The sequence below is a fragment of the Mustela erminea genome, chromosome 2 (assembly GCF_009829155.1).
Source record: "Mustela erminea isolate mMusErm1 chromosome 2, mMusErm1.Pri, whole genome shotgun sequence".
Lineage (NCBI taxonomy): Eukaryota > Metazoa > Chordata > Mammalia > Carnivora > Mustelidae > Mustela > Mustela erminea.
Window position 1 is genome coordinate 118,462,220 of NC_045615.1, and position 26,481 is coordinate 118,488,700.

General features: G+C 44.6%; 1 protein-coding gene across 2 annotated transcripts; it reads right to left on the minus strand.

Moving 5' to 3' along the window:
- Window positions 1-1,224: 1,224 nt before the first annotated feature.
- CCKAR (cholecystokinin A receptor) lies at window positions 1,225-10,957 on the minus strand. Of its 2 annotated transcripts, XM_032334033.1 has the most exons (6): window positions 10,858-10,957; window positions 10,339-10,542; window positions 9,340-9,591; window positions 6,134-6,395; window positions 4,100-4,227; window positions 1,225-2,761 (listed from the first exon to the last, which is right to left on the minus strand). In XM_032334033.1, exons 2-6 carry the CDS (start codon window positions 10,448-10,450, stop codon window positions 2,229-2,231), a joined length of 1,287 nt encoding a protein of 428 aa, XP_032189924.1. In that variant the 5' UTR covers window positions 10,451-10,542; window positions 10,858-10,957; the 3' UTR covers window positions 1,225-2,228. The 2 variants fall into 2 exon arrangements, with proteins under 2 accessions (XP_032189924.1, XP_032189923.1); XM_032334032.1 differs by lacking the exon at window positions 10,858-10,957 and having other exon boundaries at window positions 10,339-10,845.
- Between the last annotated feature and the right edge of the window lie 15,524 nt (window positions 10,958-26,481).

Here is a 26,481-nt window from a genome sequence, read left to right on the forward strand (position 1 = left end):
TTCTATTTTTATGTACTTTTAAAATTATTTTAAAGTAGTGTTGCCAGATAAAATACAGGATGTATGTTAGTGCATGGGGCATACTCATGCTAAAAAAAATTATTTGTTGTTTATTTGAAATTAGAATTCAACTGGGCAGCCCATATTGTTATTTGCTAAATCTGGCAGTCCTGTGTAAAGGTTAACACAACTTTGGAACTTCCAGTCATGGGGGGAGGGCCTAATTTATCTTTATGTATAAGTTAACACTGCCAAAGGGGAAGACTTCTGCTTCTGGAAGGAAAATTGTAGATTTTGTAGAATTTACTTAAATAATGGAGACAATTTCATGTCTTATTCCTTTGATCATTTAGCAGTATGTGCTTTGATCAGTTGAATTTTTACCTTGAAATAATTGAGATGACTGGTTATAAAAGCTAACATTACACTGTAGCCTGAGAAATAGAAAAACTAACACCTGGCTTGAAAAGTCCCCTATAATTAATGGTCAGGTCCTCAATTATTTTTCGTCTTATTAGCACACGGCCATCCCACCCAAAAAATCAAAGGTTGATGCTGACATCTTATTAAGTTACACAACATCCCTTCCCCTATTCATGATCCCTCTTGCCAATGTCTTCCCCTTTCTCCTTTCCACACCAGTTTTTTTTTTGTTGTTTTTTTTTTTGTTTTTTTTTTCATGATTGAAATCACCAACCTTTGTGCATCCTCAAGAACATCAGGCCTGGCCAGGAAAAGAAAAGCTCACTTGTCAGTTGCTTGGAGGTATGGACACTATGAACTTCCTCCCTTCCTCCCTCTCTTCCTCCCTTCTCTCCTTCTTTCCTTTTTCATTCCTACACTACCATGTGCACTTGTTTGTGTCAAAAATGCCTGTGTTAAAGTATTTAAGTGGTCAAGACAATGTTGTCCTGAAAAAAAGAAAGAAAAAGACAGAAGTGCTGGCAGAGCACATTGATAAATCCTTTCTAGAAATGCACTTCCTACTATCTAAATTTATAGCTCCTGTCTTATTTTAATTGAAATTTCTAAATTGGAGAAGAGATATTTCAACCTTAATTTTGTGAGGAAAATTTCACATGGAAATATAGCTGTTGTGAAGGAATGTAAAATAACAATTACCGAATTCCAATGCCCATTCACTGTTTTTTCTTTTTTAAACACACTGAAGAATATATTTATACGTAAAGAACATACTTACATGTTTGGTTTATACATATACATAAAATTAATACAATTACTGACAAATACATAGATTGAATTTAACGGGACAGACAACTTTGACCTTCAAAGCTATTTGCGAATGGAATCCAAGTATGTCAGTTTTTCTTCTGGGACTGACTACACATGTTTCTGTTTCCAACCTTGGACAGGTACACAGAGGTTACAACTCTCCTTTGTACCTGGAGTCTTTCTGGGAAAGAGGCAGTGCCAGATGAGTATGAGAAATTGAGGCAAAGAGGCCATGGCGTTCCATATCGCCATATAAAGGTGGAGTTAAGCGATACAGGTCATTAAAGTAGAAAAAAAATTCTGTATGCCTACTGGCTCTTAATGTTCACTATGGGAGGACAGCATTCCACTCAGCTATTTGCCACACATCTGTTTTCTTTTTAGAAACATAAATTCCCAATTCATCAAAACAACATTCCTTATGCTGTTTTGATGACACCATAATGGCCTTCACCAACCTCAAAAGAAAAAGTCAGACTGTTGTCTTGCTTCAGAAAAATGGCCAGAAGAGGGTTTGGTTCATGTTGCCTTTTTGTGGTCATGATGAGAGGGGTGGTTACAGTATATACATGATAGACTCACTCCAGGGGCAAAGCAAGGCTCCACACTTCTTCATCCGCAGATGAAGTAGAGCATAGAGCTGTGTCACTAAGGGGAGTGCGAGCCCACCTTGGATGTTCTAGAAACTTCTAAAGCTTAAGTAGGGTCCACATCTCCATCTGGACCATGTGTTTGGCATTGCCTTTTGTAGTGTGGGCCCTGTTGGACTCCTGTGACTGGCCTGTTGAGGTGTTTCTGATGGTGGGTGTTACTAAGCATTTCCTGCCTTGAACTGCCCAGAAACGAAGTCACAGCCCTACTCTGCCGGCGTCCCCCTGGAACCAGGATGAAGGATGAAAAGCAGACCATGAACAGTTCCCACTGGTAATGGAGTCTTCCTCCTCGTCTCCCCACCGCTGCCCACTCCTTCCTGTGGCGCGGGAGGCGGGTCCGGCTCAGGGGGGCGGCGCCGAGGCGCTCCTGTGGCTGTAGGAATACCGGGACAGAGAGGCCCCCACGGTCCTGCCTTCCTCCTCCTCTCCCACCTCTCCCCTCGCTCCTGGGGGACCGGGGTTGGGGCAGCAGGGGAAGGTGGCCATGAAGCCGAGGCGGAACCGTTTGTTCATGAAGCAGTAGATGATGGGGTTGACGCAGGAGGAGGTGTAGGACAGCAGGAGGATGAAGGAAATGGGGGTCCCCGAGAGGCGGCGCTCGGCCGAAGCCGTGTCATAGGCCCGCCAGGCGTTGGCGCTGAAGATGGGCATCCAGCACAGGAAGAAGAGGACCACGATGACCATGAGCATGCGGATCACCCGCTTCTTGGCCATGAGGTTGGCCGTGGAGCTGCTGCTCCTGATGCGGCTGACCCTGCCGCTGCTGGGTGTGGACAGCTGCTGGAGCTCCAGCTTCCTGCGGGGCTTGGCCTTCTGCAGGTAACACCCATCGCTGTCCTCATACCTGCCGCTGCTGCCGGTGCTTGGCTTCCTGTCTAGAGCGGCAAGTGACATCGCTTATTGTCGGGACGGATCATGAGGGACAGACCCCCCCCCCCTCTATCAAGGGGATCAAACCAAACTGGAACTGAAGCAAGGAGAAGGCATCCTTGGGCCTGTTCTGCTATCGTTAGGTACTGATCTACAGTACTCCTCTCCTTCAAAGGGAAAGTTGCTTAAAACTAGTAAAGTAATGTGAGGCGCCTGGGTGGCTCAGTCGCTTGAGCCTCCAACTCTTGGTTTCTGCTCAGGTCTTTTTTTTTTTTTTTTTAAGATTTTCTTTATTTATTTGACAGACAGAGATCACAAGTAGGCAGAGAGGCAGGCAGAGAGAGAGGAGGAAGCAGGCTCTCTGCTGAGCAGAGAGCCCGATGCAGGGCTCGATCCCAGGACCCTGAGATCATGACCTGAGCCGAAGGCAGAGGCTTTAACCCACTGAGCCACGCAGGTGCCCTCTGCTCAGGTCTTGATCTCTGGGTCTTGAGATCAGCTCCCCGCATTTGGCTCTGCACTGAGACCAGAGTCTGCTTGAGATTCTCTCCCTCTCCCCCTGCCCCTCCCCTTGCTTTCTCTTTCCCAAATAAATAAGTAAAATCTTTAAAAAGAAAAAACCAATAATATATAATCTATCATATACATAGTATATAGTAAAAACATATTTTATGCACATCAATTGTAAGGATTAAAATGACTAAAGAATGAATATTCACACTCTTTCTTGCCCCACATTCTCAGGGGAAAGGTTCCTGCTTGATTGGTAAGCTTCCAGAATGCTTTTACTGGGAAACCTGGATAATGATCAAAAATCAACCCAAACCAAAGAAGCTCTCAAGACACGTAAATTCTGGTAGAAGAGCTGAGTGAAAGCGTGGAGTGAGAAAGGCAAAAAGTTATATCAACAAAGGGCTAAATTTCAGTGGTTTGTGGGTTATAATGAGTGGGAAGAAGCTGGGCTTTGTAACTGCACGGTGACAAAGAAAGGGAGGAGAGAGTTTGGGGGATTAGAGTTACAATTCCCTTCGGCTGTGGAAACAGGAGTCCATTAGAATGCAACAGAGCAGACGGCAAGGGACACAAGGGTCCTCAGCTAATAATTGGGTATATGTCGGTTATGTCATTTTGTCCCATTCAGTACTGTTTTGAGAGGAACAGTTTCTCCATCGTACAGATGAAGGAATAGGAAGACTATGTCTGGCGACTGTGCCTTATGACACAGAGTCTCCTAAGGATACTTTAAAATATCCTCACCATACACTCTGAGCCTATCTATTTAAGTTATAGGAAACAAGCTTTTGTGGTATTTTGGCATAAACATACAGCAAAGAGATAGTTACCCCTAGTAGACTTTTTCTGGATAGCATCAAATTTTATTCCTTGGTAAAGTTCCAAAGAGATCAATCCGTACGCCACCATCATCACAATTCCAGGAATAAGAAAGAGGATGAGTAACAGGAACGTGTGCCTAATAAAATGAAAAGAAATTCAATAACCATCATCTCTAGTATTTCAAACTCAGATGGGGTGGAATAAGTAGGGTTCATCTTCATTTTAACTGGTCTGAGCAAACACATTAATTACTAATATTTCATAACCTTGGAAATTCTATGTCTGGAGGTTCAGTCTTTTGAAGTTGTTTACTTCTCTCTCTTCAGATAAAGTCTCTTAGGAAGAACTAGTTAAGTTGGAAAAGGCTGGTGTGATTCTGTGCTTGAAACAAAACTTCATGTAAAACCAATGAGAAATTAACAACAAAATGTATGTGAATAATCTCAGTAAGGCTTACCAAAAACATAAATAAATACTTATAAGAGCTTGTATTCATCGAGGATTTGCTGTGCTACCCACTAGGCTAAGCATTATATATATAATAATAACTCATATATATGTATGTAACATTAGATTTAACTCCCATAGGGACCCTTGAGATAGGTACTGTTATCATAATACCTATTTTATATGTGAGGAAACTAAGATTTACAGAGATTAAATCATTCACCCAGAGACACACCTAGTGGCAAAGATGGGATTTGAACCCAGGGAATACGATTCTAGAACCTGTGCTCTTAAGCATTACAATATACTATTTGTTGACTTTACAACGACAGAACCATCCAAAGCAGAGGGAGGAATGATGGATGACCTCTGAGGTTTTGCACAATAGGGTTTTCTGGCTATTTCTCCCCCATGGGCACAGTGGAGGGCTCCTTCTAGGGCGTGGTGGGGCAGAGCTGTGCTTTCTCTAAACACGTTTGATTCCTGAAGCCCCACAGACTCCTTTATGAGTCTGGCCCCTAAATCATTTTTGCAGTCTGGCATGTGTAAGGTTACAGGATCAGGCCATAAAATAGTTAGAGGCTCACAGTGGCTGGGCCATTTCTCATTTCAATTGGACATGTTTTGATAAGATTCCTTTTCAAGTCTTGGAAATGTTTCTCTCATTTACAACATAACTTTGTGTGGTGTTACTTGGTTGAAATGAAAAAAAAAAAAAAAAGGAAGGCAAAGAAAGAAGAGATTATCTCTATTTTGAGCCATTTTTGAATGTCGAGTTCCCTGATTCTAAAATATGCTTGGAATTAGTAAACATAATACCCCGCGTTTGTATTTTTTAAAGATATTTAATGACATTTTCATACACATGCTCTCCTTTGAATCTTACAGCCACCCAATGAGGTAGATTTAAAAAAAAAAACTATATTATTAAATCCTTGCATAGGTAAAGAACCTGAACCTCAGTAATGTCTCTTGAACTTGTCTATCGTCAGTCGGCTAGTAAGCAAAGAAAGTCTTAGAATCTCGCCTGTTTATTTCTAGTGAAGTGTTCTATGCCAGCACCGTAGCTGTAGTCTAAAAACATACATACACACACACACACACACACACACACGCAGGACTTGGGACTCATTCTCTGCTTTATCTTCAGTTCTTAGAAAAATCATAGCTCTTCAGATCCTAGCCCTTCAGTCCCTCCTCCCCACTAGACCATCCAGAGGGATTCTGCATAGCGGGTCAGCAGAGAGGCTCTGTATCTTCTAGTTTTGTGACTTGGAGCGACTCATCTTACCTCTCCATGTCTCCGTGTTTCATCTCCATGTTTCATCATCTGCAAAATGGGAACAATAACAGTACCGACCCTGCCTGGTTTTGAGGGAATTAATTGGATTCATATGTACATGACCTTTGAAACAGAGCACTTTAGTGTTTGCTATCACTGTTATCCTAAAAAGAAGTTAGCATAATCCTTCTCATAATCCGTGTCTCCTGGACACAGACCTCCTCCAGTCACTCTGGACAATATATTCCCATTTTTACAAACACTGCAAACGATAGCAAGTTGCATTACACAAATAAACATCACACCGCCTTACCAGGACTGCTGCATGACGTCATTTGGCAGTAGGAAGCGGCACATATTCGCTGTCTGGTTGTTATTTTTGGTAAAAGGCACCAGGTTGCTATAAATTGGGTACGGAGTCATAATGGTAAAGGAGAGGCACCAGGTCGTGGCGATCACCTTCAAAGCATGGGATTTGGTCTGCCAGACCCGGGACTGTAAGGGTTTGCAAATCGCACCGTATCTTTCCAGAGATATGGCAACGAGATTAAAGGTGGATACGCTCACAGAGGTGCCTGGGAAAGGAACAGAGAAGTCGGTTATGATGGCTCTGAAATCCCAAGTTTATTTGCGTGTTAGCTTAAGCATATCTGCTCGGCACAGGTTCGCTATCAAGGGACAACACTCAGAGGGTAAAGAAATATCATGTACCTGTATTTATTTTTTTTTAAGTGATTTTTTCCCAGCTTCATTTCAAAAAGGATTTAAGGCAACTGAAGAAATGTACTTATGAATCCATCTGATTGCCAGTTTTTAGATAAGTTTATTGAACTTTGATTACAACCAAACTCCTTCCCAGGTTGAAGTTGCTCATTAATTAATAACCAACGGGAGGAGATACGTTTCTCTCCTACACAAGAGGTTTCTGAGTCGCCTGGAGAGAAGCTCTCATTTTGAGCATAACCTGGAGTTAAATTGACCTAATAGCCCAGATTCTTAAGGACTGTGACCCTGAAAGGTCACAGGGGTCTGAGCTGGGGGCATTAAAACTCAGAGTTTCTAGTACAGACAGTTTTAAGAATGAACCATTATAAATTTGAAAAAGCAGTCTACTAAAAAAACACACAGTAAAGGAAGGATAAAAGGAGAGGGCTCCACGCCGTAACTAAAGGCTGCTCTCGGTGGGGGGACTAGAACTTTCCTTCTTATTCTGTTTGGTTTTCTGTTGTTCTATAAGGAGCATGCATCATCACTGAGAAAGACATCACAACAGCTCATTTATAGTGATGTGCTTAGGCATAGTCAAAAAGCTTAATTTTCTTTCATTTGTGTATTTGTTTGTGTATATTTATTATCATGTCTTACCGCCTTAGAATTCCCTCTAACTATTCATCCATGGATTCTGTCAGTTAATCTGATTATCTTTAGCATGATTTCTTAGACCTTAGGATTAATCTAAGTTGGGGAGAAGAAGCTCTTAGTCTGGGGCCTTTAATGGATATAAATAAATTCTCTGAAACTGTGCATAAAAATGTTCTTCTTCTAGGAGGGGAGATACCTACAGTATCCCTTAGAGACTTGAAGGCATCTACAACCCAAAAAACATTAAATGAAAACTCATGTTCTGAGACAGGATGGCTGTGTTTTCCTGGACTCTACCCCAAGGAACTGATCACACTGAGATTACAGAGTGTGCCCCCAGCATCTCCGGAGTCAAATCTGTATAATGGGCTCACTGTTATTATAAACCCCCATCAGGCAAGCACTCTTTCATTTTTTCCTCTTTGCCTTCTTCCCTTCTAGCCTTCTCCCTCTCTCTTTCTCCCTCACTGACTCCCTTCCTTCCTTCTTTTCTTTTTCTTTATTTGCCTGCTATAAGGAGTTTAATGAGTCTTAACTGTTAGCAATAGTATTGAAAAGAACCCAACATCAAGGGAAGAATCAAAATCCCTGGATTTAGAAATCCAACAAAACCATTACGGCATTGGACACAGCTTCAGAATTTTCTTGCTTTTACTATTCTTTTTCTTGAGGTGAAATATCACCAAACATTAACCATTTTCAAGCAGGCAATACTGTGGCCTTTGGCACACTTAGAGTGTTGTGCAATCACACCAGCCCTCATTTTAAGATTCCTTTCACAGACCCTAGTTAAGATTCTTAAATAATATTATCATACTATGGGTGGGCAATGAAAGCCAAAAGCGCGAGGAGATGCTGGTAACTGTTACCGCTTCATTGTTTAAGCATGATCCCTTTCATTCGTGGACGAGGACGGACATTCTCTTGGTTGTTTGTCTGTGGCACAGGGATCAGTAATCCATCATTGTTGTCAGGGCTGGATCCCGCTGCCTCGATTGGGAGAAATCAAGGCTTTGAAAGCTTTCCAGTCATTGAGGATGGCCCCAGCCCAACTCAGCTCTGACCATGTTGTAAGGCCGGGGTCAGAACAAAAAACAACCCTCCTCCTTGAGGCTCGTACTCAGAAGGGAGAAAGCACAGGGCAATCTGGCAGCCAAAGAGGGCAGAGAGACGTCTTTGCTTGGCTTCAGGAAAGCACCAGCTGCTGGCAAACTGGGGCAGCATCTGTCCTCATCCGCCACTGTGGTGGCTCCTGATCTAGGTTCAAATCTCGGCTCTGTGGCTTAGCACCTGTGTGTCCCAGGGCACCTGGTTAACCTCTCTGTGCCTCTCTTTGCTCCTTGTTGAGATGGGAAAGAATAACTGTGATATATATATATTTTTTGGGGGGGGGCAGGGTGGGTTGGGGGATGGGATGGTGAGAGTAAAAGCACTTCGTACAAAATCTGCTGCATCACAAATATCAGCTCTTGTGATTTTTATTTATCATCATCCTCATTTTGATTGGCAGAAGCAGAGAGCTGCGTGTGTTAGCCAGTCAGGGTGAGCTTAATGACCCACAGGCTCTGGGAGCAAAATCAGTTCCTCATTTAGTGCCAGAAGGCATGTTCTCTCTCTCTGTCTCTCTCTCTCTGCCCAAGAGGGTCCCAGCCCCTGGGGATCAGGCTGGGAAGTGAATTGTCCTCTAGGACAAAGCTGGTTTTCACATAGCCCCTGAGCCCTAGGAGAGCAAGAGCAACAACAGAAAACCTTCCTCCACCACCCCCATGACCCCCAAAAGCCATGACTTGGCTCGGGCAGAACTCAAACTATGACCAATGGCTTCCAGGAAAGGACAGGGTCGCTTGAATCCTTCTTGCTTTCTAGCAGAAGCCAGCAAAACCAACCTCTCCTATGGCTGATTAATAACTTATTCCACTCTGAGAAACTGACCTCTGAAATGGACGACTGGGGACTGACTTCTGGGGGCGCATGAGGACCGACCCACCTTAAAGCCAGCACCTGCATCCTTGCACACAGTCCCACACAGCCAGTTGTTTGTTTTGTTTTGTTTTGTTTTGTTTTGCTTTGCATTCAGCAGGACACCTCTGCTGAGGCTGTCAGAGGGTTGGGAAGGTCTGGGGCGAGCTCCAGAAACAGCCCCCAGGAGCAACTCACCCATGAAGTAGGTGGTGGTCTTGCAGACGGCACTCCCAAAGATGAAATCCTTGAGCAGGTTGGGGATGAGGTTGAACGGCATGCAGAAGAGGCAGAGCATGAGGTCGCTGACCGCCAGTGAGAGCAGAAAGATGTTGGTGACCGTTCTCATCCTCTTGTTCCGAATCAGCACCGTAATGACCAGCGTATTCCCCAGGACACTGAGCAGGAATATCAAGGAGTACAGAAGAATCTGCACGGCTGGCTGCCACTCTGCAAAGAGTAACGGGAACAAGACAGGGACGGAGGTTATGGGAGCAGAATGTGAAAACCTCAGCGCACAAAATGAATGGTGATTTCCTGCAGGTTATTTTTGTTGGTTGTGGTTTTTTGTTTTTTGTTTTTGTTTTTGTTTTTGTTTTTGTTTTTGTTTTTGCAAGGGTCTACATCACTGAACCCGACTATTCCTCTGTCACCAATATTTTGCAGAAACAAACCGAGGAGCGTACGGAGTGATCCCGTTGCTTCAGAGAGGTTGGTTTGTTAAAGAATCGCACAGGGAAGCACTTTTTCTTAAGAACAAAGCTTCTCCAGTGACTACTGGTTGCTTTCTTTTCCCAGCTGCTAAGCTTGATTTCACTTTAATCACTTTTTCACGCTGGATATTCCCCAAGAAAAGGTGACAGCTAGATTGTGACAGCACCTTTTCTGTGTCGCTGCTAAGTTCCAGCTTTGACACTTGTACCCCCTTCTTATGACACTTCAGCTCCTCCTCCCTTGGCTTTTGCACCCCCCTTCCCCATGCCCTCTACCTCCATCTCAACTCTCCTGCGGGGAACAATTAGGATATTTGACTCAGTTCTGCTTTTTGATCTGTTATCCAAACTTGTGAACGTATGACTTTATCCAGCCTGGTCTCAAGAGGACTTTGTTATAATTTTCTCTATCAGCCCCATCTTTGTTGATTTCTCCCGCACCTTAATCATTTCCTGAATTAAAATAACAGTGTCTGGCACCTACCTTTAGAAGGATGGGGCTGATCCAAGCAGAAAAGTGTCTCATTTTCAATTCCCAGCTCACAGGGAGGAGTGATGTTGCTTCCATTCACAAGAAGGCTGTCGACCACATCCATCCTTGCCTGCTGTTCTCGAAGTGCTGGCGAGCTGGTGAATTGCTCACCCTCGGCTCATTCCTCTAATGACTGGAGAGCCTCCCGAATGCAACCTGCCATGGGGGGGCAGGAAGGGAGGGAGTTCCAGGTGTGGGCTTTTGCAGCCATTCCTAAAGGCGACGCGAGTTCACCACGCTCAGTCCAGCCAGGCAAGCGCTTGCTCTCCTGTCTTGGAAAAGGCAGCTCAGACAAGCCAGCCTGCTCCACCTTCCGAGCCCACCCCTCCCATTCCTGGGCCAGTCTTAGGGCCCTGAGCACAGAGAGCTTGACTGAGAGTTAACCCTTCCCAGAGTGTCACTGCTCTTATACACACTTGAGCACACATGGATACATATGCACAGACACAAACACACACGCTTCCCCGGTACCTCTCTCCTCTGTATAGGAACCTGTCACCAACCCAGACATGTGCAGAATAAAGCCCAAACTGGCTGTGTGACACAGGAACAATCAACACGGTAACAGATACGATAATGCACACCATCAGGACTGAAGGGCATGGAGGGACTGCGTTTCTACCTCCTTATATAAAAGCAATTAGTGCCTTTTTAGCTTTGGAACCGTGCCCAGCAATGTGTGTAGATATAACTGCCCGCTGGTTGTTAAGTTGTTACCAACCACAGTGTTATTTCTCGTGGTCTCTGCCCTTGTTAACTGAAAGGAGAGGGGGTGCTTTCGGATATGGGGTTCCAGATGCTTATTATAAGAAAAATTGTTCAGATCTTCCATTCATTCATTTATTCATTTGTCCATTCACTCAGCACATATTCATTGAAAGTCAACCATTTGTCAGGCATTCTCTAAACACAGAAGCGAATAATAAGCAAGATCCTTTCAGATAGTGTTGAGCACCATGAAGAAAAGCAAGCCAGATGATGCAATGGAGAGGAATGGATTGGGGGTCACTAATTTAGGTGAGGTGGTCAAGAAAGGCCTTCTGAGGGAGAGGACCATGATCTGAGACTTGGAAGACAAGGAGGAGGAAACCTAGGGAAGATCTTGGGAAAGCTTCTTTCAGGCAGGAAGAATGGTGTTTTTGGCAGCAGACGTAGCAAGTGCAAAGGCCCTGAGGTGAGAATGAGCTTGACCCCTTTGGGGAACAGGTAATAGTAGGAGTGAGTGAGGGGCAAACAGTGAGAGGTGAGATGAGAGAAGAAGACTGGCCTGGGGGTCTGGGTTTTCTGTGTAGCTCTGTCGCCCTCCAAAGTCCCTCAGTGTCACCACATGACAGGGCTAATATTGGGTCCATTTGCTAGATATCTCTGGGAACCCTGTGTACTGACAGCTCTCTCAGTTGACAGAGCTACGCATTGCTTCTTTGCTGAATGCAGATGAACTAACTGGCATTTTTGCTGTGGAGGCTGAGGATGTGGGCTGGGAAGATAGAGTAGCACCTAGAGTGACAAATAAATCTCCCTCTCCCTCTGCCTGCCTGTATGCTCTCTCTCTCTGACGAATTTTTTACTTATTTACTTATTTATCTGTCAGAGAGAGAGAGAGAGAGCGAGTGCATTCGTAAGCAGGGGGAGCTGTGGGGCAGAGGGAGAAGCAGGCTTCTCACTGGCAAGATGCCCAAGGCAGGACTTGATCCCAGGACCCTGGGATCATGACCAGAGCTGAAGGCAGATACCCAACTGATTGAGCCACCCAGGAGTCCTAATAAATAAAATCTCAAAATCTTAAAAAACAACAACAACAAATTATACTTATTAATTTCCTCCTATGCAGGAGGAAACTGAGACTCAGAGTGGCTTGGTGATTTGCTGGTGAGAACCAGTGCTGGATACCCCCTGGGGGACCTGGCATACCCATCCTTCCTCCACTTCCTGCAGCTTGGAACCTTCCTTGTTATCCTAGGAGCATGTAGCCCATTTGTTGCCAGGACCCTCCCCTCTGCTCCTCCTTCCTGCCACGTGTCCTGTCAGCTGAATCTTTCCAACGTGCAGACTGATGTGGACCCTGCCCACTAGGAGGGGACCCAGTGCTGCCCAGTCCTGGTCCTGGAAGGGATGAAGGTTCAGGTTTTGAGCCCTGGGAACAGCTAAATGTCACCCTCCTGCTCTTCCCAGCTGCTCAGCGGCTCTAACTGGGCAGACATCCCTAGTGGTAGAGGGAGCCTCCTGTTGAGTCTCGTCACCCCCAGAGCTGCCCTGAGGCTCCCTCCCTCCATCCCTCCTTTCCTCTCTATTCCATTTCTGTCCCAGGGTTGGCAGGAAGCGACAGGGAGGGGCGGGGAGGGTATATGAGGGTGGGTGCTGGCGATACTCTGAACTCCCCAGGAGTGAGTGTGGCACATTTGGGTGCTGTGCTTTACGAACTTCAGTGCACATCTGAAACACCTGGTTCGTACTTTAAAAAAAAAAAAAAAAAATCTGAGTTTTCCAGGCTCTTCTCCCAGGGATTCTGACCCTTCAGCCCCAGACCTGGGAATCTGCTTTTTTTATCCTGCATCCCTGGTGATTCCAAGGCCAGTGATCTCAGGGTCACCTCTTTTGGAAAGCTCCCTGGACCCCATTAAGAGCATGAACACAAGCATCAAGCTGTAGGAACCCAAGCCTGGCCCTCCAGCTGTGGAACACAGACAAACGACTTACCCTTTCTGAGCCTCAGCTCAAAATGCGGATAACACAGTGCTACCCATAAACAAAGCAGTACATGGAAAGCACTCAGAACAATGCCTGGAACATAGTGCCGGACGCTTATTATTAGTGGATAAGTAAATGCTAAGGGATACTCTATTTATCCCGGTTATCACGGCCAGGCGAAAAGGTCTGTGTCTCTAGTACTTGGGCACAGTGATGGGCGTAAAGGACGTGTTCGGGAAACGTGAATGAATCCAGAGTGGAAAATTGACAGAACCAATCTTTCATTGCTTATTCTACCTTTTTCTAACCCTATTATATAGGTTCTTTTCCTGGCCAGCTCTGGATTTTTCACTCATGAGTTTCTGAGCCCGTGTTACATAAGAATTAACCCGGAAAAGGGAATTCCAACGAGAGCTGTTAGAGTTTTCGAGGGAGGAAAGGATGCATTTTTCAGGGTATTAGTCCTTATTGCTTTCCCCAGCACACATTTATCATGAGTTTCTAGGTGCCTGGCAGTGTGCTAGGTCCAGGGGGAGATAAGCTATGAGCAACGCTGGTGGAAATCCTGCCCTCCTGAAATCCTTAGTCTGCCGTGGGCGACAGGTGATTATTAATAAACTGGGCAAAATGGAAGTGCCCCTCTCCCCTCGGAGCCTATCCTGGGATCAAGGAGAGTTCCAGGCAAATTGATAATAATTTACTAAATTGAGCTGAAATGGTTTAAGTGCCCCCCTCTTCAAGGCACGCAGTCCTGAGCAGCATAAGCCCAGTGTCTCCCGCGCTCCCCAAAGATCAGAGTGGCTCGGTGATTTGCTGGTGAGGACCAGTGCTGGGGACTCTCTTCTCCACCAAAAACTAGAAAGACAGACCATGAGCAACCTCCCTGGTTCTTAGGAAAGGAAATCGGTAGCTGCTCCCTAAACCGTTCTCCATCTTAAGGAAGAATTGTTCTAAAACACCAAAAACGATTTCTATGTATTTTTTCCTCATCATCACATCACTCACAAAATTATGGCAAATTTTGTAAATAAAGAAAAAAAGATACGTGTCATTATAAGAGTCATGAAATTTCGGGTCCTCGCATGATTTATTCTCAATTGTGCCACTTTCAGAGACACAGTCCAGAGCCTGAGGTAGCTGACAGGAAATTGCACGTCATGAGGTACCTGACTCACAGGGCACCTTGACATTTCTAAGAATTCTCTTGCTTCTCCTCTGCAATTTCTCCCCTCACTCTGCTGCTTGGAATGTGGCTTTCTAAATTCCTAATTCCTCACTCTCCTCCCGAACACAGCCAGACCACCTCCTTGGAGGGCTCTCCTCTTTTCCTCCCTCTGGGCATCCCCAAGCTTCTGGAACTGACTGACTGAGCTGGATGGGTCTAGGTGTGGACCCCTGCTCCCTGCAGAGAATGCAGACACCCCCCCACACCCCTCGCCGAAGTTCTTCTCCCACTGCCTGGGTTTGGGCAATCTGCTTTGCCTCTCTCAAACTTGATTTCTCACAGTGGTAAACCCCGCCACCCCCCTCCCCAGCAGAGGACGGCTGAGACATCACAGGTCACCCTGTGTGTAAAGCACCCAGGGGAGTGGTTGGCGTGTCACAAAGGTTTGGCAAAGGATAATAGCCTTCATTTACCCTATTTCATGTCGTTAGGAGTATTAAAATCATCTTTAATGCCACTGCCTCAAGATAATGTCCGTTCACGGCTAGGTAGATATTCTTCCAGCCTTTCCCTCCTAATACATCTTCTTAAAAGCAAATTTGGAATCATATTCTATGTATGGTTTTCATCCTACTTACTGCTTTTTGAAAATGGAGTTTCAGTGAAAAATTTGAAAACGAGAAATAGAAATTTTGCGAGGTTTGGAAGAAATGTGTTTACTTTTTAAAACGTTAGGTAAGAAGAAAGTGGGAAAAAATCGATAACCGTATTACCCAGAGGATTTACAAAGTGTTTTGCACACATACTATTTCGTATGTTCATTTTTTTTAAACTATAGCATTATTTCAGTGTCATGTTTTATTTCTTCTCCATAGGGTTATGTTACACTGATGTCTAGTCTTTCATTAGGAATATGTACTGCAGGGTCGCCTGGGTGGCTCAGTTGGTTAAGTGTCTGCCTTCGGCTCAGGTCATGATCTAGGGGTCCTCAGATCGAACCCCATGAGGGGCTCCCTGTTCAGAGGGGAGTCTGCTTCTCCCTCCCCCTCTGCACCTCACCCAGCACCACTTGTTCTCTCTCTCTCTCTCTCTCAAATAAATAAAATCTTTAAAAAAAAAGAATATGTACTCCAATTTACTGACGTATTTCCATATAGTTAGGTATTTTGTTATTTTTCTTAGCCCCCTATTTCTGTCAGTGACACTGTAGTGAACACATACGCACACATTTGTGTGGCATTTGACACACCTTGGCAAAGTCAGAGCTGCCATTAGCCTACTTCGGGGACAGCATTCACGCTGGATGCACTGGCCGAGCCACGTCTTCCCGCTGCCAGTGCAGTGTGCAACCTCTCCTGCACGGGTAGCCCGTGGCCTGGGTGAATTGCTTTCCGAAAGATTGTACTCATTGACAAAGCTGCTATTTATAAGTATTCCTTATACTTTGATCAGCATCTGAGAGTATCAGCACTTGCCTTTTGCTATTTAATAATTGAAAAGGGCACCTCATTGTTTCTATTTGTGTGTCTTTCATGACCAAAGACGCTTCTTGTTTTCCATGAGTTTTGTGACCAGTTGTGTTTCCTTCTTTCTTTCTTTCTTTCTTTTTTTTTTTTTTTTTGCTATTTATATAAACTTAAGATAAACCAGAGCGTCCTTTATGAATTGTTTATGTACTTTGCCCATTTCTTTATTTGATCAAAAAAATGCTTGTTGAACTTCTACTATGGGGCGGGAAGTGATACAGGTTCTCTTCACAGCACGGAGCTCCCTTCTCTGGGCTCTCAGTAGAGTGCAGGACACACAATAAACAAGTAAATAAGCGGAGTCCATAATGTCAGAGAGTGATAAGTGCCATGAAGGAAAACAAAGCCAGAGGAGGGAGTTGAGAGGGATAGGTGATCAGAGGAGGTGACACTGGAGCAGAGATCGGAATGAATTGAGGGAATGAGTCTCACGACTCCCTGGGAGAAGAGCATTCCAGACAGGATATTTATTGTGGTCTTAATGCTTTCCTCATTGCTTGATAGGAACCCTACTTAAAGAGATAATGATGTTTAACTTACAAATTGATGTCATAAACTGCTGAGTGGAATAGAGACTGTTTCCCTTTTTCCCTTTTTATATGGTAATTGGATCCCCAATTTTTAATTGGGTACATGGCTGCTTAGAATTAATGCAGTGTTTTCCAGTCTCCTCTTCAGCTAGACATGGCTCCATGACAAGTTCTGTCCAATGGGATGTAGGCAGACACAAATGTGCAGCTCCTGAGACCTATCTTTACAGAGAGCACGCGTACCCTTTTCTTTCTTCTTCATCTTTCCTCTGGCTAGGATGAAGATGTGATCCCCGGAGCTGGAGCTGCCATCTTGTATTCTGAGGAAGTGGGTGGTTCAGTATAGCAGAACAAGTTATTAAAAGGAATCTGGATCCTTGATGGTCTTAATATTTATACACCAGTTAGCCCTGGATTACTTACCTTTACACTTCATTTATGTGAGAAAGTAAAATAAATTTACTTTATTAAGCCAGTGTTATTTGGGGTTTTCTGCCTCTTGCAGCTTAATCCTAACTAAAACACTGTGAATTAAAGTCTGTGCATCTTAGTTTCTGAGGTTGTCTCCCACCACCTTACACCTGTATGCAGGATACATCATGGTGGCTTTCACTTCACAAACTTCAGAGCATTCTTGAGGGTCCAACGTTACCCCATCTTTAAGCAGTCTTCTCCAGTTTACAGCCCTCATCACTCTGCCTTTTCCCCTTCACTGCCACAGCCCTCCCCACGGATCCCACTCACTGGGACTTAACCAAATTGTCTTGTTCTCAGGTTGAAGATTAATTTCTGCCCCAATTTTCCCCTTGTCCTCATCTCTCCATCTCTGCTATACCCTAGTCCATGGGATCCTCATCTCTCACATGGAGAATTGTTGTAGCTCCTATAACTGATCTTCCCACCCTCCCTTTGACTTCTCCGATCCCTCTTCATGCAGTCACTTGAGTGGACAGACCAGGATGTCACTGCCTACCTGAAACTCTCCAACCCAGTAAAGCCCTGAACAAATGGCGCCTGCCTCCCTTCATGGCTTCATCTTACACTTTTCCTCATCCCCTTCCCCAATTTGTGTGGGCCAGACACGCTTTCTCCTCCCTCCCGCGCCGTCTTTGCGGCCCACTCTCTTCCCTGACCCCCAGAGTGGGCGGCACAGGCCCCGCCCACTGAGAAGGAGCAGGCTTCCCGCCAACTCTCCGCTTGGACCCAGACTAGAACAAGAGCCCCCGTTGGATGTTCAGATGTCTCCCAGGTCTCTTCCTTCATGTATTCTGCACTTCCACAGCACTTACTCTTGCCCCACTAGCCTGAAGCTTCACGAAGACAGGGACCGTGTCTGACCTGCCCATCGCTACGGTAATTCTTCAGCATAAGCGCCCAGCGTCATTCCATAAAACCTTATGAAATTATAAGTCTGTGTTATTATTGTTTCCTTTGGAAGATGAGGAAGATACGTCTCTGAGAGGCTGTAAAGGCAGCATTAGGACCCAGACCCAGGGAGGATTGGTGTCAACATCTATACTCATTTCGCTTCAGGGCCGCAGCATCCATTCCACTCTAAGGACAGCCACGTCTGACGGACAGAGACCGGCATCTGGCTGACTCCCACTCCCACCTGCCTCTCTGCAGAGTTGCCCAGGGGCTTGGGAGGCTTTAAGACTCAAGGGCATGAATCTCAGAATGGGATTCCTTAGCACTTGGCAGACACTCGGGGAGACACTTGTGGGCGCAGGCTGTGGTAACCTGAGAGTCAGCAGGAAGACAAGAGTCCTCACTCCTCCTCAAGCGCTCTGAGGACCTCTCAGAACCGGACACCGAAAGGCACCTGCTGTGAGGTGAACACATGAGGATCTTGTGTATGTCTTTACTGTGCCATCTCTACCGTCTGGCCTCCGCCGGGTTCCACCCCGACCTTCATCCCTCAGAATTTCCAATTTCTCATCCATAAAGCACCCATCATAATATGAACCTCACAGAGTCGAGTGGGGACCACACAGGATGAGACATTTGTTTGAAAGCTCTGTAGGAACTCTGGAGACGTGTGTGAGTGATAAAAGCACCACCCACTGAGCACGTGCTCCCTTTAGGTACTTTATTCCATCCAAAGGCACACTGTGGCTCTACATCCCCCTGCTCTCCTGTGGTGCTCCCCCATCCAAGCCTCATTCTCCTTCCTAAGTTAAAAGACAAAAATTCCCCAGGAATATCAGTGGATGTAAAGAGCTAGATGTGCCCCTCTGGGCATGGCGCAGGTCTGCGTCCCAGCTCTGCCAGCCAAATGTCCTATTCACTATCATCGTCATTCAGTGATGTGTTCCAACTGCACCAGGACAAGGTTGCTGCACACTGTCAGGTCACTAAAAACGTGGGGTTCACATGCCTCTGAGGTGTGCGGAGCCAGCAACATTGCTCTTACGGGAACCTTTTAGAGGGTTGTGCCCGGCTGGCAGCTGGTCCACCCACGTGTCCACTTGCTATTTTGGGATTGTAACAGCTACCAAATCCATTAGCTGGACTCAAAGTAAAAGCAATTGGAAGCACAAGTACCTTGAAATGTTGAAGCACCATAATGCTGATCTGGCCTAATTACTGCGGAAAGTAGGGTCAGAAGAGAACTCTTGAGCTCTGCCCCCTTCATGGCCCAATAAATTAAAGGAGAAATGTCAGATTTAAGGATTAAAAAATACAACGTCTATGTCTATCAATAATAAAAGCTTGAATTTGAAAGTCAGTTATCTTAGGAAGCTACTAACGTGTCACAGAATAATTACAGCAGCTAAGCTCCCAGTCTCAGAGCTTAGTCTGTGGCGACATCTCCACAGTAGGCTAGGGGCTTCTGGAGGGCAGGGCCCTGTCAGCCGCGTTTGCTGTGGTCCTGTCTCCAGCTGTTCCTACAATGTCTAGCACGTTGTAAGCATTCACTAAATGTTTGTTAGGTTAAAGGGTGAAGAGATGGGAGGGCTGATGTCCTTTAATGTCATTTAATCATTCTTCCAGACGGAAGAAAATTTAGTAGGAGTCTGGAATTGTGGGATTTCAGACCACAAGACTATAAGTCTCCCTTATTTTACTTGTGATGTCACTGTTTTCAGAACTTAAGTCTCTTGAAGGAAGTGCTCTTTCCAAGCCATAACTAACAGCAGGAACAATGAAAGGAATAATAGTAGCTAATGCCATTGACTTCTGTTTCAAGAGCTTTATACACCCTGGCTCACATAGACCCGGTGAGGCAGGAGCTTCTATGGTCCCCATTTCCCAGAGAAGCTGGGTAACTCTGCCGAGGCTACAACAGAACAGAAACATGTTCTGCTGAGGCTGTTCTTGGCCTCCTTTGGGTGTTGAATCACCCTCAGGAACTAGATATTATAAATCTCCACCTAAGGAAAAATGTGCACTCAAGACACGAAACTGGGCACACAGTTTCAGGAAGTTCACAAACTTGCTATAATCTAAACATAAACCATAGTTTAAGAACCAAAGTGATCATGCCTATAAAATGCTTGGCACCATGCCTGGCATATAGTAAGTATAGGATATATAGTATAGTAAGTAAGTATAGTAAGTAAAGGATAATCTTTAGAAAATTTTTTTATTAATGAGCAAAAATAATGCCTACCTTCATCTTTTACCCATTGGTTATAGATCTGTTTTCTATAGGAAAACAGAAATGAAAGTTCGAAAGATCTTTTAGGGTGACTAGTAGAAAAAAACATCACGCCTGATTTTGGTTTACAACTTCTACAATAGGTCTGTTTTATTTTCGTTTCCAGCCAATGTTGTAGAAATCCAATTGTTAGCACAGCAGGGAAAAGCCTGAATAAAAGTAAAATTCAGTTTCCATCGAAAACAATTTAAAGAAAATTTATAAAAACATTTTTCAAAACAGCCTGGGAAGATGCAGAGACTTCCTGTTTTCTCTTCCATCTCCCCAGCCCCCGCGCCCGTGACATTACCTATAAAACCATCGCTCTTTAATCTGCCTATTTGTTCTGAGAGTGCAAAGAGCTTCCTCTGAATCTGAAAGATCTTAAGACTCTCATATGACCATGATCTACGGGTCATACACCTTCTTATGAACTTTGTTCCCCAAACAAGCCTCTAGAGCAGAGGAGGCTGGAAGAACTATTTCTTCCAAGCTTCTAAATGAGCAAAGAGAGGCTCTGAGAGCAAAGCCATATTTGCCCTTCCTGGTGTGACTTGGGGTCCCCTTCTATGTGCCTCCATCCTGCCATTGTATGAGTCTCTATCAAACCGCATTAAAATCATGCACATAAGCCTTGGTTTCCTCTGCTGGACGAGTTCGCTCTGAGCAGAAACTCAACCTTCTGGGCATCTGTAAGGCTGCCTGACATGAATGCGGCGCTGGGGGGCTGACTCATGGGTGAATTAATGGGTGAATGCTTGTCGGACCTGCGAAGAAGTGGTGCCCAGGTCTTCATAAGTCGTATCAGGCACTTCTTCTTTAGATGTATTAATGATTTTTTAAAAAACGTCTTAAATCATCATCTAGTACAACTGACTTTTGGGGGGTGTGTATATAGACTTCTATGAATTTTAGGACATATACATAGAGTCATACACTCACTACCTCAATCAAGTGACAGAATTGTTCCAACATCACAGAAACACCTCCCTCGTGTGGCCTTTTTCGGTGCACCCTCCCCTACCCCCACCCCTGCAACAATGGGTATGTTCTCCATCACTTTCCTCTTGTCTTCTTGATAATGTTATGTAAATGGAATCATACAGTGTAAACCTTTTGAGACTGGTTTCTGTCACTCAGTATCAGGCATTTGTGGTCCATTCAAGTGCGTGTATCAGTAGCTGATTTTTGTTTGTTTGTTTGTTTTTAAATCTCTGAGCAGTACTCCTCTGTGTGGTTGTATCATAAGGCATTTATCCATTCCCTTAGAGAAGACAATTTAGGTTGTTTCCAGTTTGGGGTGGTTATGAGCAAAGCTGCCATGAACTCTGAGGGACTGGTTTTTGTTGTTGTTGTTTATTTTTTAAGAATTTATTTATCCATTTGAAAGAGTTTGAGAGAGAGAGGAAGAGAGAGAGCACGAGAGGGGGAAGGGCAGAGGGACAAGCTGCCTCCATGTTGAGCGGGGAGCCTGACAAGGGCAGGATCCCAGGATCCTGAGATCAGGACCTGAGCCAAAGTCAGATGCATAACCGACTGAGCCACCCAGGTGTCCCACACGGACAGATTTTTTATATAAACCTAAGTTTTAATTTCTCTAGGGCAAATTCCCAGGAATGGTATTGCGGAGTCTTATGGTAGTAAGCGAGTATTTAACTTTTTAAAAAATTGCCAGACTGTTTTCCAGAGTGGCTATAACAAGCATTCTCACCTTGGTACCATACAGCCTTTTAACGAAACTCTCTCCTTTTATTGGTCTCTTGAGATAGGATCTTTTCTCCAGGCTTCCCTGAGCTCTAGGGCTGAGGAGGCTGCCATCCATCCTGGTGTGTGGTAAGAAAGCCTCTCTCTCTTGGCTTTCGCATGCTCTCCCTTTCCCAGAACCAGATTCCATCTTTCATTCTTATTAAAAAACAGATGCTCAGGATTAGGACCACACGAGGCTCTTATCAGTCTCATTCTCCTTGGAACAAACCACATTCAGGGTTTTCCCTGAGGCTTGGTTCTGGAAATGGAACAACAAGGCTGTGGTTGGGCATTTGGAGGGACTGGGGGGAAGGCAGAGGGGGCCCGACAGTGTTTCAATGTCTGGAGCCAGTTTTGCTCACTTACACTCTGACTTTTAGTAAGGGATCAGGGCAACACACACCCCACTCCTTTTTCCTATATGGGTTACTACGATGAACACATTCCTGCTGATTCTTTTCATGCAAACTTTTGTGTTGTTGTGATTAGCACAGAGAAATAATCTTGATGCTTTTTTTTTCTCACTAAACTTTTGTTTTAATGGGGATGCTTTTATTTTTTTAATTTTAATTTTTTTAAGGATTTTATTTATTTATTTGACAGTTTGGGAGAGAGAGCACAAGTTGGCAGAGAGGCAGGCAGAGAGAGGGAAAAGCAGGTTACCTGAGATGTGGAGCTCAAACCCAGGACCCTGAGATCATGACCTAAGCTGAAGGCAGAGACTTAACCCACTGAGCTACCCAGGCACCCCTCAATGCTTTTAGATTTACATCCCATATCATGGCTTCTTTCTTAGGGTCTGGTTATGTATCCTTCCTAATTTACCGTAGTGGTGGGGGTAGGCTGGGGAGTCTTGATATAACACAGGCTAGGAGATGGAAGATGGTCCTATCTTCTAAAACGTTGGAAGAGGCACCACTGCCACTTAAAATAATCTATGTGTAATATTTCAAGCCTCCTGCTCTTTATTTTATCTGTGATTTTAAACACAGCCCTGGCAATGAAGTGTGATTATGCCAGATCTCATGGTCACAAATCGTGATGTTATGCGAATTACTTCATTCTTGACCAACTTCACAAACACGGGGGATGGAAAGAAGAGGTTCATTTTGTCTTTCTCTCTTTGTGAAATCTCGATACAACACAGATCCACATTCTTCTAGTAGGACTTGGGCCACCCCCACGTGGCAGTTTTGGTGGCATCCGACAGTGAGGCTCACCTCTGAGTTCCTCTGTGTGAAGCTGAGAGATCTGTATGGGACCCCACCTGCCCTGGAGGTGGTGTTTTAGGGAGGCCTCACCACGGCCCCCTTCAGACCCTCCTCCCCTGCTGGCTACAGTGCTCCTCCCTGACTGGTCTTGCTGGGGTTTCCACATTTCAGGAAGCAGATTGCTCATAGGCTCTCTAGCTCAGAGATCACTTCAGGCTGTGGTCCCTCCTCCTCTGACCCCGAGGAACGAGGGTCAGAGGAAGAAGAACAGGAAGTTTTTTGCCCAAGGCCAACCCCAAAGCTTGGCCTCATCACTTTTGCCCTGGGGCTTATAGACTAGGGAGCAGTGAAGAGGAAGGACCAGAGGGTGGGATGGTGAGTGTGATGGAGTCATGACAAAAAAGCCATTATGGGACAGTGACCAGCAAGTGCTGAGCCCTGCTCTAGGGGATGACACATAAGTCAGAGAAAGATTCCCAGTCCCTACCATATCAGCTTTGGGTAACTTATATTTAGTCTGTTAGGTGAGAGAGTAATAAATATCTGTCTCATTTGGGCAGCTATGTTGTGGGCTGTTTTTGTTACAGCAGTCCACCCTGTACTTGCTTGGCTCCTGCCCTGAATTTATTTTAAACTTGTACTTGAATGCCACCTTCTGAGAGGGCTCTTCCCTGACCACCTCATCTAAAATAGCACCTTCCAGCATCTTGAGGCCCATGACCTACTTGAGACCTTGTTCCTGTTATATAGCACTATAACTACAGTTATAGAACTATAACTATAACTATATATAGTTAATATATAGCATTAAGTACTGTATCTATATAAAGATATACAAAATATGTGTCTGTATCTCCCAGTAAGTTCTATGATGACAAGGAAAATTTCCATCTTAATGTTGCATTCCCACAGCTGGAACAGGTGTAGCTCATAGTCAGCTCTTAGTGAATATCTGAGGAGTAAAAGATTGAAAAAATGAATAACCTTAAATGATCTGGAAAGCTTGAACTACGAGGGACAAAAATTTGATATCCAAATGTTTCTATCTTCCGTCAGTCCAAAATGTTTCAGCATGCACTCCTCACTCTAGGTTTTTTTTTTTTTTTTAAAGAAACTAACTATGGAGGAATTTTAAAAAGATAAGATGAAAAAGAGAAATAGAACCTCCTAGCCATCAACGAATGTCTCATGTACGTACTTTGGAGTCCACTGAATTAGAGGTAGTGATAAGACAAGAAAAGTGAGATCAACATTGACACTGGGAATGGAGGCAAAATATAGCCACCAGCAATGATTTACTGGCTCACTCAAAAGATCTTCAAAGGCATTGTCTGTTCTGACCAACCAGTGTAGAATTGTGAAACAAGAAAAGCATGTGCACAGGTTTTAGAACCAAGAGGAACAGTTTTATAATTCTCTTTAGTGGAGGACCTTGAGGGTGACGGTGGTCTCTCCTTTAGTTTCCAAGCTGTCTAGAGTGCACATGTGCCACTTTTATTTTAAATAGACTAGCTTTCATTTATTAAACACCTTCACAGGCCAAGCACTGTGCTAAACTGGGGGTTCAATTAAGAAACTGATGGTTGCCAGAGTGGAGGAGGATTGGGATGGGCAAAATGGGTGAAGGGGAGTGGGAGATACAGGCTTCCAGGCATGGAGTGAATACGTCATGGGGATAAAAGGCACAGCATAAGGAATATAGTCAAAGGGATGGCAAGAGTGCTGTATGGTGACAGATGGTCGCTATATTGGTGGTGAGCACAGCCTAGTGCATAAACTTGTCAAATCACTATGTTGTACATCTGGAACTAGTGGAACATTGTATGTCAACTATACTCAAATAAATAAAAAACAAAAAAAGACAAAAACAAAACCAAAACTCCAAGTGTCTCAAAATAAGAATCACTTCGTATCTGGAGTGATTCTTATTGCCTGATATGGAGTGATTCTTATTGCCTGAAGAGCACAGAAAACATTTTACAGGGCACTGAACATTCTAGAGCCTGACACTGGTGTTATTAGCATCACAGGCGTGGTGAGCAGCTGCTCCCTTGAATATTTACCTTGCTATCCCCTTGGCCTCCTCTGGCTCCTGTGTTATTGGCAATTTGCCTCCCTTAAAGGAATTGACTACCCAGACCATCTCAGCCCACTCTTGTTTCTGGCTGCACAGGGGACTTTATTTGTGATGAACATTTTTCACCCTGTGTCTGTGCTCTGGATGTCTTTCCTCTTTGCTTTATTAAAACTGGATACATTGTGGCACCTGGGTGACACAGTTGCTTAAGCATCTGACTCTTGGTTTTGGCTCAGGCCATGATCTCATGGGTCATGAGACTGAGGCCTATGTCAGGCTGTGCTCAGCACGGAATTTTCTTGAGTCTCTTTCCTTCTCCCTCTGCCCACCCCCCAAACCATGCTAGTTTGCTCCCCTCCTCTCTCTAAAATAAATAAATAAATCCTTTTTTTTTTTTTTAAAGGAAACTTCTTTTTTTAAAAGCTGGTTATTCTAACTCTGAGTGTTTTTAGTTCTATTCATGTATTGAGAACCAGCTTGTTACTATAATTTCTTCTTCTAGGACCCAGGTGTGAGTCCCCAGTGTCTGGGTCATCAGAAGGCAGACTGTAGAAGTGAGTATGGAATCCCACACTGGGCTCTAGCCCATTCCCCATGGTAATCCTGCTGAACTTGGACACATCTGCACACTGAATTCTAGCCTGGGATGGGTGTTTTCCTATGAAGATTCTTGTTCCTCAAGAAAAGGGGTCTTGATGTGATTCTTCCCCTACTCTTCCAGATGCATTTGAATCCTAGAGTAAACACCTATGGGAGTCTTCACAAATACATCTGCACACAGAGAATATACACTATTTGAAATAATATGGGTTTGCAGTCAGCAAAATTGGGAATTGAAAGTGATTTTATCATATTCTCAGGATGTGAACTTGGTCAAATTATTCAAACATTCTAAGCCTTGGATCCCTTATCTTCATGTGACAGGGCAAGAAGGAAGGATATTAGATTATTAATACTAAGACTCTTCTACACGCGTGCACACACACACACATACACACACGTATTCCACATTACATCACACTTGAAATGAGCAAGGATCTTTGCCTGCTTAATCAGAGCTCTGGATGGGTTCCATCAGCGTGAGAAGTAGAGAGGAAAATTAAAGAAACCAACAAAGGGGGGGGGCAGTTATTTAAGAAAGATGTGAAGGGAGACCGTGGTGATTAGAAAGGAGCAAATGGGAGACTTTTTCATGGGTAAAAGTCTTGGAAGATGTGTTGCTTTGGATCTTCTGTGAAGCAGACACCAAGGTGGAGTTAGAAATACTGAGATTTGCTGGGGGTGTTGGTGGATATCTGCAGGATAAAAGGGAGAGGAAGCAGGACAAGCAGGAGGGAAATTTGACATCTGTGAAGAAAGACGGATTGAATAAGAGTTTCAGTTGGCAGTGCAGCTCTGTGGGAGTCTTGGCCAGGCTGCTGAGGAGGAATGGCCAAGCTCTGGGACGCACACCATGCTTAGTCATCAGCTGGGAGTAGCCCAGGGAGGAGATGTCCTTGCTGTAAACATTGT

What these genes read in the sequence shown, in the direction of transcription:
- CCKAR (XM_032334033.1), bottom strand. Translation starts at nt 10,450, where the DNA reads ATGGATGTGGTCGACAGCCTTCTTGTGAATGGAAGCAACATCACTCCT. An exon ending in GACCACCACCTACTTCATGG is followed by an intron (nt 6,396 to 9,339) that starts GTGAGTTGCTCC and finishes TTCCTTTCCCAG; the next exon opens with GCACCTCTGTGAGCGTATCC. An exon ending in CCAGAAAAAGTCTACTAGGG is followed by an intron (nt 2,762 to 4,099) that starts GTAACTATCTCT and finishes TTGCCGCTCTAG; the next exon opens with ACAGGAAGCCAAGCACCGGC.